Genomic DNA, 16,317 nt, shown 5'->3' with positions numbered 1-16,317 from the left:
AAATAAAAACTTACGCCATGAGGAAATTCCCTCCAGTGTTTGAGATGCAGCCTCGGGTTGTCGGGGTAGCTTGTCGGTCATAGCCACAAGACCCGCAGAGTAGTCCAAGCCAGAAAAAGAGTAGAATGAGGATAAGCATACAGCACAAAGCTAAGGAACCTAGCCATCTGTGGAAGAAGATATGCAAAACAACAGATCAACAACATGTAGAAAACACACAACATATATAGAAACAGGAAAAGTCTCTTCCGATTATGTGATGTGCTTTGACACGTTTGAGTTGTAAATCAAAGAAACAACTAGTGTCATGAAGCCAAATAACAGTGGTGTCTAAATAATAACAGAGCACAGTAGGAATAACTGAGTCATAATTACTGGGCCTGAATATCTCTCATCATAAAATGTTCTCTCTGTGAACCAAAACTCCATTTGCTGCTCGTTGGTGACAGGACCCAGTGACTTGTTAAGAAACAGGCAGAAATTAAAAGAACGTGCTTCGCTTGCATGTACTGTGCTTTGTTGAAGACCATTATACACAGAAAGCGCTGAGGCTAGAGAGTATCGGTACTCTTTAGTAGGCCGGAGACAAGGATGCATTAGTGGCTACAGGTTACACAAAAGTCTTGAGACTCTTCCCTGATGAGTTAGATCATCTTGAAATTGTTTAGATCTTTTGCAGAGTGACACTGATATGCTTATGAATAGTTTCCATTGAAAAATACAAAGTATGTATTTTTGCTTCATTTTCAGGAGTTATTGTACCGCTACATTTTGGAGTGTATCTTTATATATATTATATATTTAGTCATATACCAAGACTGGGCTAAAATTAACACCCCGATGCTACATGAAATACTTCTCAGGACTAAACCAGAACCTGCATCTGACAGTAATCAGCTAGTCGAGAGGATATCTTCTTGGATAAAGACAGCGGTAAATACGGTAGTGCCTACTAAATGTTTTGTTCAGAAACGGAAAAAGCCATCAGAACCTTGGTTCACAGAAAAACTCAGGGCACAAAAACAAGTATGTAGAAGGGCTGAGAGGAAATGGAGATCCAACTATGATAAAAATTTAAAAAGTGACTATGCCCGAACATTATCAGATTACAAGAAACTGGTTATAGGGGAAAAGAGCAATTACTTTACGAGAAAAATCAAAGACGCTAAGAACTCATTTAAGGAGCTCTTCGTGACAATTAAAAAACTAGCAGATCCCCCTGTCAGGAATCAACTAGACAGTAGCGCTGAACTATGTAACAACTTAGGAAAGTTTTTTGTGGACAAAGTCTCTAAAGTGTACGAACTATTTAAGACTAACCACACTACCAAGACCTCAGTAAACTGTCCTAATCCACATCCAGGTACATTAAGCCCTAAAACGGGTTTCTGTTTTATGGTTCCTTCAGTAGAACAGATCTGTCAGCCGGTAAAAACCATCAGATCAGGTAATCCAACGGACCCTTGCCCGCCTAATATAATGCACCTGTTTCGAGAGATACTTAGAGAACAGCTATATGGATTGTTCTCTGAGATAATCCTCTCAGGGATCTTCCCAGATGCCTGGAAAATTGCATCAGTCATCCCACTGCTAAAAAAAAAGTAATCTGGACCCCAATGAACCCAGCAGCTACCGACCAATTTCTAGAATACCCTTCCCAGCTAAAGTGCTGGAGAAGCTGATCAACAAACAATTGAAGGACCTAATAGTATCTAGAAATTACCTGGATAAATCACAATATGGGTTTAGGGAGCAGCACGGTACCGAGACAGCCTTGGTAATGGCAGCTGAAGGTCTCAGGGACATTCTAGACGCAGGAGGGAAGGCCGCCCTGATCCTATTAGATCTATCGGCGGCTTTCGACACTGTGAACCATGATATCCTCCTGGCCCGCCTGGATGAACTGGGGATCCAAGACTCTGTTCGTCTGCTGATGTCTTCCTTTTTAAGAGATAGAGCTTTTTCAGTCATTCTGGGAGAATTCGCTTCCAACCCCTTCAGGGCACCGTGTGGTGTACCTCAGGGCTCGGCCCTGAGCCCCACTCTTTTTAACATTTACGTTGCTCCCCTGGCCTCAATCATTAGAAAATGTGGGTTTGTACCGGTCTCGTATGCTGATGACACACAAATAGTGGTGTCAGTATCTGGCAATATAGAGGAAACAGCAGATCATTTTAGGGACTGCATGATACAAGTAAACCAATGGATGCAGTGTAACTGCTTAAAGCTGAACGGCGAAAAAACAGAGGTCATGCTTCTGGGCACTAAGGCTGATTTCTGGTCCCCCAAATGCTGGCCTGATAATCTGGGCGACTGCCCCACCCCAGTAGAAAAAGTCAAAAATCTCGGATTTATATTCGATGATAAACTGACCTTTAATGCCCAGACTAATAATCTGTCATCCTCCATCTGGCACATATTCAAAATGATCAGAAGAATATGCCCATTTATTCCCTTTGATTCACGGAAAACAGTGGACACGGCGCTTGCCATGTCGAGATTGGACTATGGCAATGCTTTATACACAGGGATTCAAACCCAATATCTAAGACTGGTGCTGAACATTCCTAGATCCGAATCAGTCTCTCACAGATTGAAGGACCTACACTGGCTGCCCGTGGACAAAAGGATACAATTTAAGTCCTTGTGTCTGGCATATAAGGCACTTCATGGCTCAGGACCACAATTTCTGAGAACTCAATTCAAATGTTATGTCCCAGTTAGAAGTCTCAGATCCACTAATGCTAAACTCGTTCAAGTACCCAAGTTCAAACAGACTAGGTGGGGAGGAAGAAGTTTCCTGCTGAGGACAACCAAGCTATGGAACCTTCTACCCATCAATATAAAAAGCAGCCCGACGCTTCTGGCCTTCAGAAAGGCAGTCAAAACTTGGCTATATCCCTGTTAAGCATCTCTGCAGTAAACTGATCTGTATCTAACAATAGCGCCAAGACGCCTTTGGGCATTCGTGCGCTCTACAAGTTTAAAATCAAATCAAATCAATATGGATATTTTCATGCAGAGGACTCAATTTTGATGCATAGTATCTTCACATACTTTGTACAGTATAGTAGACTTTGCCAGGAGCATCTATCTATATGTTGTTTAGATTAGGCCTTTTATAATATCATGATCTCATGCTATCTCTGGCACCTGGTGAAGATATAGTAGAGAGCGGAGGAACTGATGATTGTGTGGTCAATCACTATAGACCACGTCACACATTGTTATTAAATCCCTGCTGTTAATAAACGTAGGCCGGATCACATCATCCAGAACTTGGACTAACATGGAATAAATCTTTGCTATCTACGACTTTTTGCCTTTGAGGCAATGGCGAGCAATATTCCAAATGCTTTAAGTAAGTCAGATGTTTGTCTTGTAGGGCTAATGTAGGGATGTGTTTTGGGATAACTAAATTATTTTGAGATTATATCTTTCTTTTGTTGAACAACAAGAACTTGCAATCTTGTGCAAATGCTGAAGAAGTAAGTGCTATGCTATGACTACATTTTTAGCGAGGTAATTCCTTTAAAAATGTCGCTGATATGGAAGTTTATAAACCAGTACACTGTACTGTGGTTATTCTTATTTGTATGAAGATGCAAACAGATGAGATCATTTTTTGTATTTTTATTTAATACGTGTGTGCATGGTTTGCATAGTTTTATTTAAACAACTATAAAACATAAGCAAAATAAAAACTTCGAGTGGACTACACAGATTACAATGTTAGTTTATCTGGGACATCAACAGGTAGTGTAGCAGAACCTCTTGTAAATCAAATCTAAGCCCCTGAAATATGTATCGAATAAGAAATTGGAACTTCTGTTGTCAATAACGGCAGATACAATGATGAACTTAGCTGTTGGGCAGATTAAAATATACCATGGCTGCACTCAGGAACCAGAGACATGCTTTCGATCATTAAAAATACAAGCAGTAGATATTTTGAAGGAAACACCCATCAAAGACAATTCAGGACATTCATAAATAAAGAATGCCAGGGCACAAGGTTATTGTGCTCATGTACACACTTAGCTGTAGGTTGGAGCCCTTCTGTGTATGGTGTTATGCACATGGCTTGCTAATTTCAACAAATTAATTGAGAAAGTGTGCATATATTGTGAAGTGGAGATATGGGGTGAGTACTGCATCTCAGTAAATAGGGACTACTCGAAGGCATCTCATAACATTCCAAAGGCATAAAACTTTGGAGTCACTAATACTCAAGCAACAGTATTCAATGGGAAGAACACTCCCAGATAGTTATTTACCGCGGTGGAGTCAGAGGGCCCAAGGCAAAGATGAGAGCACTACTCACCCCAATCATTAACAACCGAGAAGTGCCTTCCTCTTTGGATAATATTAATCTTATAAACCAAATTGTTAAAATGTGAGGTGAAATTTACAAGATTGTTTGTTAAATTGAGTGTTTTCATGGGACTATTTAGAGGGAAGGTTGCAAGAAGCATTCTTGTTGCATTAATGTTGTTGATAAGACTGCCATTTATGTCTGATAGAAAGGCATTGTAGTGAATGGCTGGTTCGGAGGATCACAAAAAAGAAGCATAGAGACATATTTTAGTCCCAATATCAATAACTTTAGTTGGTATCATATTACTTTTAGGAATTGTGGTGATTTCTATAGTAATTTTATCACTGTAAAAAGATTTTGATCCTCTCCTGGGATTAGATGAACCATGGTAGAAAGAAAATAGTTTCTTTCGGGAAAAGTATAAGGTGATCCATAAGGACACATTTTAAATTAATCCACAAATATCTTTCTCAGCCACATGAGAAAAATGATGACTTGATAGATAAATGTACTTTTAACGGTAGTAGTAGACTGCCAGTTGGTATACAGAGGTCTACTGCAGCTTCACCACAGAGTTCTAATGAGAAACTTGAGCTGTTACATTCTATAGTGATGGCAAAGTGAGGGACTACTGAATGCCATTTTACTGAAATATGAGCTTTTACATTTTAAGCCTTTTCTCTGGAGCAGGGTGAAGTAGATGAACATTGAGATGTTAATGCTGATATGAAACCGGCTGGGTTAAAGAGTCGGTGTGGGGAATTATGGGTTTTTAGTGATTTATGGCACAATATATTTTTAAGGGGCTAGAATAGTTAGCGGAAGCGATATGTTCCTAAGTCTAGTCGTTGCACATCTGTTTATTTAAGCTACCTATCCACTTTATCCAATAATACCTCCTTAATTTTAAAATAGTGACGATTTGATAGACATCAAAGGTTTTTAATTTTCCATTTAAATGCATCAGAGTAAATTTGTTCTTTGAGGCACAGGAAGATATCTACAGGCAGATCTCATATTTAAATATAACGGATTTATGCAATGGGTTGTGAGACCCTAAGAATGGGATGCTGTTTGGAAACTTAATTTTTTTCTTTTTACTATTTCTCACTTGCTAAGACGTGGTTAACTGCTTAAGTGTGGAGGACGACCGGTTCAAGTAAAAGGGTTGTCTTTAAAGATCAGAAACATTTTCTTTTCAGAAATCTAAGTCAGAGCGCAAGTGAAGAGCCCCCTACCATCCTGAGTTTGATTTATTTTGCTGCAACGCCAGCTCGCAGAATGCTTTGAAAGAACTTCCAGTGTCCTTAGTTTGATCGACTACTGTCGCAAGCACAAGGCCAAGCCATATAAATGGGGTAGTGTTTCTTTCAGGACAAGTGTGGAAATCCTGGGTGGTAGGAATCTAGTAGATCACCAAAGATTCATGAAGTTTCCGCCACAGAAATATGAGGAAAATGTGTGATTTCAGCTAAAGTTTGAGGTTTACGGGAGGGTTGACCGGTTTCCTGGGGCACCAGGACAGTCAAAGTTTACTGGGCTCCAGTTGCATCAATTGGATTTGTTCACCACTGGTGTCCTGGGGCCAAAGAACTAGTGGACCCCAAACTGGACAACGAAGTACTCCTCTTCAGAACTTGTCTCTCTCACAGAAGCGAGACAGAGGAGTTCAAGGTTTACTCAAGGGTTAGACATTCAGAATACAGTTTACACCGTAATAGCAGCTGATGTCCAGTCAGTGCATAACTTCATAAAAGAAAAGTACTTTAATACACACTAGAACAATATGCTACACATGAAGGTAAGATAAACAGTGAAAGCCAGAAGTAGAGTTCAGTATGAAAGCGCCTAGATGCTAAGGACTACGGAAACACATTTAACATTGCATTATGCAGACCATCTTGCGCAGGGTTACTCTTCAAAGCTAGAGCAATGGTACCAGTACTTGTATTGCATTGATGTAGTTTCGGCAGTTGATATGAAGTCAAATGTTCCTGGTCCACCCACTGTCCTACTAACCAAAACAACAGAAGTGCCCACGCTTCCTGGGCGAGGCAAGGGTTCGGGTGGAGTCTGAGGCCTGGTTAGGGTGCCTGTTGTTTAGCACAGTTACAAGAGACCCACTAGTCCAGTCGCCACTGGGCTGTCTGTAGGAGGTTAGTAGCTGACCAGGGTGCCAGATCACCCTGATATCCTCAGATGACACAAAAGTGGTTTGGGCCTGTACCACAGAGACCACTGGCCACAGTCTAGATTTTAGAATAGCAGGGAAGTCACGGGGACGTTGCTACTTGCTACTAGTGCAGGACAAGCAGGGATAAAGGTGGAGACAGTGCAAGTCCTGGAGCAGGCACCAAGGGTTCAAATGGTAAGCTCACAGGGGTCTCTTCACCCAGCTACAGATTGTGACTGCAAGCGCCCACAGACTCCCACAGCACAGGGGAGGGGTGAGGGGCGAAGCAGTCTCACCTTCAATGACAATATGGAGCTTCCTCCCTTTCTCCCAATATAGATGTGCAGCAGGTTTCCTGTTTTTAAGCAGCTGTCTGTAGTCTCTTTGTGTTCCAAAGCACAAAAATAGCCCCACAAGTCTTGAAGCTACAGCTTGTTCTCCGCTGGGATGGAATGCTGCCTTATAAATTGAAGCCCAGCTTGCTCAATCAGACTGGCAAATTCCTTTCACCGGTAATCCATCATAGAGAGACCTTCTCAAGTTCCCCGAGTCTGAAAGGAGAATGTCAATCCAACCACTGGACTCAACTCCTGAATCTTGACTTCCTTGCTGACCCCTTGTGGGGGCCCTGTAAGAAAAGAAGAACCGCCTTAAACAACCAATTGGCCGATGAGGCTAGACTTTTATCATTTCCTGTTTGGCAGGCTAATTCAATCAGGAGGTCTGCTACTCTTGAGTCCTGGATGCCCATCCAATCCCAGGGCATGTTTCCTGCATGTTCAATGTGTGATCATTATGTATGAGGAGTGCTCCCTCCCAGTCTCTTGGTACCTGTCTCGCCTGTTCTCCAGAGAGGAATTTTAATTACCTCCATACAAGGAGTTCCTGACAATCACCCAGCAGAAATGGAGGGAGTCATCCCAGCAGAGGGAATTTGAGCTGAATACAGATAGGAGCCGGTTCCTACCCAAACCCACCAAGCCCCTACAAGGAATAGTGAGGGGCATGTGGAGCAGGAATGTCCTGAAGAACAGATACACAATCACATCAAAAACACCATCCTCACCCAGTGAACCCACTGGCTCTCAAGAGAGCCATCTCACCTATGGCAAAGGTACCAGATAACGGAGACTGCATAGACTTTACCAGGTGGGAGCTGGTAACCCACCCCATCCAAATGGTACGGGGTACAGGCAGCACTGAGTATAGATTAATGCTGCCACCACTGTCAGTCTACTAAAGCCTAGGTAGAGAGGGTAGTAGCCACTCTTTTTAAAAGACGGGTGCACTATGCATGTCCCCTCGACCTCATAGCCAAGCTCTATGGCCTCAATTTATGTAAACAGGAAGACCCTAGTGGACTTGCTTGACTGACATTTCAATGAGGTAGAGAACTTGAAAACCTACAGTATTTTCAAGTGAATTGTCAGGGGATCACCAAAGGATAGGGAAGCAAGCTCTCCAGAGCCATGCAGAAGACTTCTCGTCCCAACAGCTGGGCACAATGGGAACAAAAAACATTGTGGGATCCACGGAGGACAGACCACCCTAGTCTTCCCTGGGTGCCTAATTTTAAAAAATGTCTCAGTTTGGTAGGTTACCCTGGGTGACGGGGGAGCCCATGGCCAAAATCTACGGGTACCCACATTGAGAAAAAAAGGGGTCCGTTTTGAGAGGAAAAAAACGTAATCTGTCCATGCTGTGTATTGGGGCATTTCCTGTTGTGGGTTCTGGGCTAACTCTGACAACTGGGGTAGCATTTGCATTTGGACAAGTGTGCGAACACAGGATAGTATGAAATGTGTGTATCCTTACAGGTTTTGAAAGTGCTCTTACAGAAATATGAGGAAATTTCTATTTTTCGCCAAAGTTTGAGGTTTCAAGAGCATCGTGGGTTAGAAAAGGTAGGGGAAACCATGAAGGCCAGACCACCCTTGACTCCCTTAGGTTTCTAGTTTTCAGAAATATCTGGGTTTGGCAGGTTTCCCTAGCTGGCAGCCAAGCTCAGGCTCAAAATCCACAATAACCAACATTGCAAAAAAAAGGGTAGTTTTGAGTGGAAAAATGTGATCTGTCCATGTTATGTTTCTGATGCCTCTCTGGCAGCGAGCCCTTCAACACAACTGAAGTAGCATTTTTATTGGGACAAGATGAAATGCCAGGTGGTAGACAATTTGTGCAACCCTGTAGCTCTTCGAAATTTCTCTCATAGAATGTAAGGAAAATCTATGTTTTTAGCCAAAGCTTGAGGGATTTGCAAGGCCTCATAGGTAAAAAAAGAAAACGTTGTGGGATTCACACGAGTCATACCATCCTGGACTCGCCTGAGTATCTAGTTTTCACACCATCCTGGACTAACCTGTGTATCTAGTTTTCACAAATGTCTAGGTTTGGTAGGTTTCGCTAGGTGGTGTCTGAGCTCCGCTCCAAATTCCACAACCATTCACATTGTAAAATAAAGTGCTGTTTTTGCTGGGTGGATTATGATGTCTCCTGGTCATGTTCTGGGGTGTTTTGTGCTGTGGGTGCTAGGTTCAGTCACACAACTGGGGCACTGTTTTTATCGGGAGATGTCTGAGAACACAGAATGGGCCTTTTGGCTTCGAAATGTCAGCCAGTTTAAGTGCAAGAAAGAATACATTTTGCAAATATCAGATAAAAATCTGTTGTGTTGACAAGAAGACATGCACTCCGATGTTGCAGTTACTGTGCAATTAATTTATTCAGACAAGCAAACTACCCTATGCATTTTGGCCATACAGACTTGCATACTACTACATATAGTAGTGGTTCCACAACAGACTTCACATTAAATAAACAGAGTGACAAACACAGATGACGTTCAACACGACCTCAAGTCTAACAGTACTACATGGGCACATATTGGAATGTCTTAAGTGTCAAAATGGGTCAAACAAGATATCATCAAAAACAATTATAATCAGAATAATATCTCATACAAAGTGCAAACATTTTCAAAATAATGAAATTGTAGATCAACATAAAACATCAATTAAAGCAAGGCATAATTCTATATAGCTTTCTGCCAGTTCACACATGAAAACAGTAGTTGTTAGAGATACTGTCACCATCGTGCCTACTAAAACCAACATAGAATGTGGTCAATATAAATAGGTGTATTATCCTGTAATGACCACTACAGGCCACGTTTTCCTGTCCACAATTGTCATTTAAAACTCCTGTGTTACATTGTAGTTGCATACATGTACGAGACTGTGTAAGCATCTCAAACCACATGATAACGCTCAAGGTGGCAAAATACTAGTTCACATAATGCCAAAACGATACCATACACAGTCCAGTCACACCTGTGTGTCCCTAATTGTATATCAGTCAAATAACTTTATTCGATTCAAAATAATCATAAAAGTACACAAAAGAAAACATACATTTGAGAATAAAAAGTTTCTACACTAAAATTTAGAATATACAGGACAATGACAGGTTACAGCCTGATCACACGACCCCTATAAATTACTTTTACATTGCATAACGTTGCATAACGTTTCCTTATTATAAAAACTATTTTGATAAAACTAAGCACAGAGCTGCAAATAGATAGTGACCATAAATAATTAAAACCCTCCTTATAAGAGCAGGGACAAATTGTTTTTAAAATGGGTTTAAGGAAACGCGCCCTGGGGTCTTTGTATAATGTGCGAAATAGCATAATGTGCATTGTGCTTTGTTTTGCTAAGTTATTACACGGACAGGGGGGTAGTCTCTCACACCAACCCCGACTGTTTCAGAAAAGCTACTAGAAAGTGCAGGGTGCCTAGGCGAAATCTGGTCATTAAAAAGCGTGAATGAGCTTGTCGGGCGAAGGACAAATCAGATCGGTATGCATCTTTTATAACCATTTTCATATTAGACCGTATGGTCTCTGGCTTGTCATAAAAGTTTTCTAGTCCTATCTTATAAAAAGTTTGTTTAACATAACGTAACTACGGGACTGCCATTGCATTATCTAAATTCATACAATCTCTTAAGATGCATCGAGGAAAGGAAAGTTCTTCTCTAATCCAAATTTTCCCCGATAGAAAACAGGGGGGCCATATACATGCTATCTACAATACAGTCCATGCCCACCTCAGAATGGCAAAATGATGTTGGCGCTATTAGGGATAAGTAAAAGCCTCTTTAGAAATGTATTCTCTAATGTTTGAATTTGTAGGCTCTTATGGTATCCCCATACTCCAGCACCATAAGTGGCCCCTGACTAACATTTGGATTTGTACAAAATTATCAGCTCAGCTACGGTCTTATGGCCAAGTTTGGCAGCAAAACAAAACATCCCCTCAATGGCTCTACTAGTTTGTTGTACCCTGGATATTATAAGTTGGTCCCAATTTAAGTTAAAGTTAAAAACATTAAAAACATTCCTCAAATAGGGGACATTTTTCACTTTGTCAATAACATTTCCTTTAACTGTATATTTTCGTGTTTTCATTGATTTTGGCCCACAGACCATAATAAAAGATTTCTTAAAATTCACCTTTAAATCTAATGACAACATATACTAAGTAAAAGCGTCCAGGTACCCCTGAAGGCCATTGGCTGTCAGGGCCATCAAGACTGTGTCATCAGCGTAAGACAGCAGAGGTACCTGTTTGCCTTCTATTTTCGGAAAATCCAAATGTTGATTTAGCAGAAACTGTTCAAGGCCATCGGTGTATACCAAAAACAGAAAAGGATCCAATATGCAGACTTGTCGTACTCCCTCTGTTGATACAATGGGCTTGGTCTTATCTCCCCCTGGCCCATAACGGATAACTACAGAGGTGGAAGCATGTAGTCTGCGTAGGAGGGTAATGAGTGGTTCCTCAAAGCCCAGATCTTCCATTAATGACCACAGTTTCCCCCGACACACTGTGTCGAAGGCGCTGGATAAGTCCATGAAGGCCAAGTGGATCGATGCCCCCCTGGCCTTCATGTACTTACCCATGATCATGGACAGATTGAGACACTGCTCAGTTGTTCCCATTCCCTTCCTAAACCCATACTGGGTCTGTGATATTAGGCTGGAAGTATTAGCCCATGACTCTAAACAAGCAAGGATTACCCTTCCCATCACCTTGCACATGGCATCTATTAGAGAGATCGGCCTATAGCATGTTGGGTCATTTCTGTTTCCCTTTTTAATAATTTGTACCACCACTGCTTTTTTCCAAGATACTGGAATTTGGCCCACTATAGCTGCTCTAAAAACATTTAGTATCACGGTGCCCCATATCACTGGATTTCTTTTAAAGAAGTCCAAGGGTGCCCCATCTGGCCCTGGGGCTTTGGAATCAATACCTTTCCCAGGGCCTCCTCCACTTCACCTAAAGACAGGGATGCACTTAGCTGCCGAGCAGTTTCAAGATTAAAACATATATCTGTCTGATAATCATGGGAGATAATATCCTTTGGGTTAAAAATCTTAAAGTAGCGAGACTCCCAAGCTGTCCCTGTTATGTTAGTTTCCACGCTCCTGGTTTCATTTTTAAAAAGTGGACGGTTTATCACCTCCCAGAAGCTCCTGGAATCCCTTAGGGCACTTGCTTTTTCTAGATCATCCCAGGCCTGGCATCCAGTTCGTCCTTTCTACATTCTATTTGTTTTGCTTCCTGTATCAAAGCCCTATCACGGGAAACTACACTTAATGCTTTCTTTAGAGCTTTATTTGCCGCTGAGCACTCAGTATTAAACCATTTGAGTTTGGGACAGTTATGTTTTTTCACTGATCTAAACAGATTTTTTGGCCACGTCTTTGCAGATGGTTTCAAAACTGTATGATGGAGTCTGGGGGGCTAGATGAGTTAGACAGGTCATCACTTGAGTTAGGTTTGTCCTGATAATGTTCTCCTCAAAATTGACATGGTCAATCGTACTCCACTCTAACCTTACCCCTTGATTACGATTATATTTTATTGGGCAATCCACAGCCCTCCCCTTCTGTGCTGTAGCTTTTAAAGAGGCTATTCGAGAATTATGGTCACTGGCCGGGTTGGGTTCGACCATGAAACTATCTATAATGTACGAGTACCTACTAGAGATCAACATGAAATCAATTGTACTGGTTCTGCCGCCTCCTGAAATGTCGGAGGAATTGTATATCATAATTGACCTACATATCATGTATGATTACCTGTAGGTAATATATGATGTCTCAAAATGTATCCCTAGTTGACATAATACCTTTCCATAGCTTCATATATAATGTTATGTTATGTTATGTTATATGGTTTTTATAGAGCGCCTATCACCACTGGTCTCTAAGCGCTAGACAGACGACCAACAACATAATCTCGCCTCCACAATCATCCACCAGCTCCAATTAGATCGAAGATGTTAGCTGTCCAAACAGAAATGTCTTCAATTTTTTCCTGAAGGAGAGAAGGTGAAAGTCTTCCTTCAGGCTGGGTGGGAGATCATTCCAAAGTTGAGGAATGAGTACCGAGAGAGCACAGCCTCCTTTAGTTTTTAAGTTGAATCTGGGATGAGCCAGATTTGGAACAGACCCCGAGCGTAAGTGCCTACCGGGAACATACCTCCTCAGGCGCTGTTTGACATATTCCGGGGCATTACCAAAGAGTGCTTTGTGGGCCATGCAGAGGCCTTTGAATTGGACCCTAAGCTTCACGGGAAGCCAATGCAGTTTGTGAAGAAGAGTAGATGCATGCGAGCGTCTGGGAAGAGAGAAAACCAGTCTGGCCGCGTCATTTTGCACAACCTGCAGTTTCCTCATCAGCTTCTGTGATAGGCCCAAATACAAAGCATTACCATAATCTAGCCTCGAGATGACAGTCACTGAGATGATGGTTTGCAGCGTGGAGGCCGAGAGAATGGCAGTAACCTTACGTAACTGCCGCATCACGGCGGTGCACGAACCCACCACAGCCGACACTTGAGGGGCCATAGTGAGGTCCGCATCGATCTTTAGGCCGAGACTCTTCACTACCGTCCTGGGGATCTTTGTATTACACACACATTGAAACCAAAACAAGATACATACTGTATATAAACTTTAATGTTATATGCAATTGTCAAACTTTCTCCTTAGTGGGACGGTCTTTGACTACACCACGTGACCCAGTTCCTCAGTCACTCAACTACACCAGCCAATGATGCACGTTGACCCTGCTGGCGCCCCGTTGAGCAGACAGTCGGAACCACCATACACATAAAGAAACAATTATGGATTAGACCGGCGGCACCTGCTTTCCCCCACCCCTGTAGGAAAAAGGTTGTGACCCAGGAAGCTGGTGCGCTTTCAAGTCTGGAGAAGTGTTTCCCCTCAGGCAGAGGTGCGAGCTGCCATAGCTCCTGACAGCCAGCCGTAGGTGCCCACAAGGCACGACAAAACCCCTCAGGCCATGTCACGAGGTTCTCCACAACAAAGTACCTAGTGGCTCCAAAACGCCTCCGCCCGACTGATCGTCAACGCCCCCCGCTGCAGCCACATCACCCCCCTCCTGAGAGACCTGCACTGGCTCCCTATCGACAAGAGGATCCCCTTCAAGCTCCTCACCCACGCACACAAAGCACTCCACAATGCCGGACCAGCCTACCTGAACAGCAGACTCAGCTTCTACGCTCCCACCCGCCGGCTCCGCTCCGGCAGCCTCGCCCTCGCAGCTGTCCCCCGCATCCAACGTCCGACCGCCGGCAGCAGATCCTTCTCCTACCTCGCCGCCAAGACCTGAAACACCTTCCCAACCCACCTACGACAGACCCAAGACCTACTCAGTAGCGGCACCCACCCCCCCCCGCCCTCAGCGCCTTGAGACTCTCACGGGTAAGTAGCGCGCTTTACAAATACCCTGATCGATTGATTGATTGGCTTGGGTCAAGGGAGAGGAAGCCAGCGACCTTGGATGGAGGCTGCAATGATAGGCACTGTCGTCCTCCCGGTCTGGAGGTCAAAAATAGTTTCAGATCCCAGCTCAGATCCCCCAGCACAACTCGGACACCGCTTGCTCATGAGTGCAAACTAGCACAAGTCCCATTGGTTGCAAGCATGGGTTCCCCGGACTCTGCAAGCTTCCCCTGCACTCCTCCAACTCGTCACCTCAGGTGGCTGCTAATCTTTATGAACAAACTCCTCTGCGCAGTGTGATGACAGTGTACGTCAGGACGGTTCTTGTCCCAAACCGACAATCACTTCCACATGTTTCCGCCGCACCCAGTGCAGTCCTTATTATCTGGTGGAAATGGTGAGATCCTTTGTTGCCCTGGGATCTCATGGACTGGAGGCCAGCTAACCGGCCCTTGGAGAGTAGTTAGGGTCGCAAGCCACGACAGTTGGCACTTAGCTGCAGGCCAGCAACGTCCATGCAAAATCCACTAAGTGATTGTCACCTTCCTGAAGCACGACAAGCTCCAGGCCACAACAAGTTTGGAGGTAATCAAGCTGCAGGCCCTCCTGCCCAAATAATTCCTTGTGTTGATGTCTACGCATTGAAACCAGCGTAGTATGGTTGCAAATCCAAAAGCATCTCTACTTTTGGAGGTCTGAGCCACAGTAGTTATACCCACCATGGCCTTTAAAGATACAATCCATTTAAAAGGCCAACTTTGAAATGCACAGGCCCTCTCTAAATGTTGTCCTGTCTGCCATCTTACACCAGGAGGTTTGACCACTAACAAGACCCTGCCCCTTGGAATGCAGGTGACAATTCCACCCCATGTAACCATCCCAGGAAGGCCACTTGGAGTCAGAGGTCCGCAGTTTCCCTTGAGCCCCTAGTTTATGGCCTTCAATCAGGACTGCACAGATGTAGCTATCCCCCCAGCACCCAGATGTGAATTGGAGACACCCACGAGCATCGAAATGCCCACACATGTAATGTCAGATCCACTTGCACTACCGGAGAGGATTCACTATTACAAACTCATCGATATCAAACACGATACTGCTACTATTCTGCCCATAGGAAATACTGCTCAATAGCCTTCCCCTACATTCCCCCATGCTTATCTAATACAAGAAGCAGGCCCAGTTGTACATAACACACCCCCAGGTGCCATTCTCGAGCCCAGCTTGTAACACACACATGCACATGCTGTAACTCTTCCTAACACCGCACCCTGTCACAAGGGAGCACTCATTTAGGTATGTACTGAAGAACTGACACTAACAAGTCATCCATCCAGACAACTAGGCCTTTGAAATAAATCTCAGGCTTGCTACAGTAGAGCCTGTATATGCAATTTCCCTGCTAGGCAGTGTTGACATTCAAAACATGTTGCTAGTTGAGTTACGTGCGCACATGCAGATCCATATGTCCAGTTATAGATCAACTCTCCTACCCATTCTACAACGCACATACTATGTTTGTTGATATTCTTGTTATGTTTGCCAGTAGTACAACCTTGAATGCTTGGTACACAATGAAAAATCATCATCATCTGCAGCGCATTTGTTGGCTCTGGGAATGGTGTGTTTTTAGAAAACCTACAAATTCCATACATCCTTGCGACCGCATTGGCCTGACTGACCTTGGTAAATTACTTTTGTGAATTGACCATTGTGATAAAAAGTAAGATGGCTCAGCCCGGGGGGTGATGATTGAAAACCGGAGATCTCCAAGAAAGCCTGTTTGTATTTGTGTTTATATGGGAACCATAAGATGGATAGCCTTATTAGGGGTTTGGGGAGCGTACAATCGGTGGGGAATACCCCGTTCACCTCCTTTAAAGAGCCATTGATATCAATCCATTTTTAATACAGCATATGAAACACCCACCACTTTTTTACAGAGGCCCTGCTTCTGCCTACCTAAGTAAGGTCCATATGTGATATATATTTTGTAAATGTAAA

General features: G+C 43.2%; 1 protein-coding gene across 9 annotated transcripts in view; it reads right to left on the bottom strand.

The window, feature by feature from the left end:
* The window catches only part of PROM1 (prominin 1), a 675,175-nt gene that overhangs the window by 197,614 nt on the left and 461,244 nt on the right, over positions 1–16,317 (bottom strand). For all 9 annotated transcript variants that reach the window (XM_085642390.1, XM_085642389.1, XM_085642385.1 and 6 more), the window contains one exon: positions 15–167. In XM_085642390.1, the coding sequence (XP_085498516.1) occupies positions 15–167 (153 nt within the window). The remainder of the gene's footprint in view (positions 1–14; positions 168–16,317) is intronic.

This window comes from Triturus cristatus, chromosome 2_2, assembly GCF_964204655.1.
Source record: "Triturus cristatus chromosome 2_2, aTriCri1.1, whole genome shotgun sequence".
Classification (NCBI taxonomy): Eukaryota; Metazoa; Chordata; class Amphibia; order Caudata; family Salamandridae; genus Triturus; species Triturus cristatus.
Note: the sequence above shows the minus strand (reverse complement) of the source record. Positions and strands in the feature narration are given on the sequence as shown.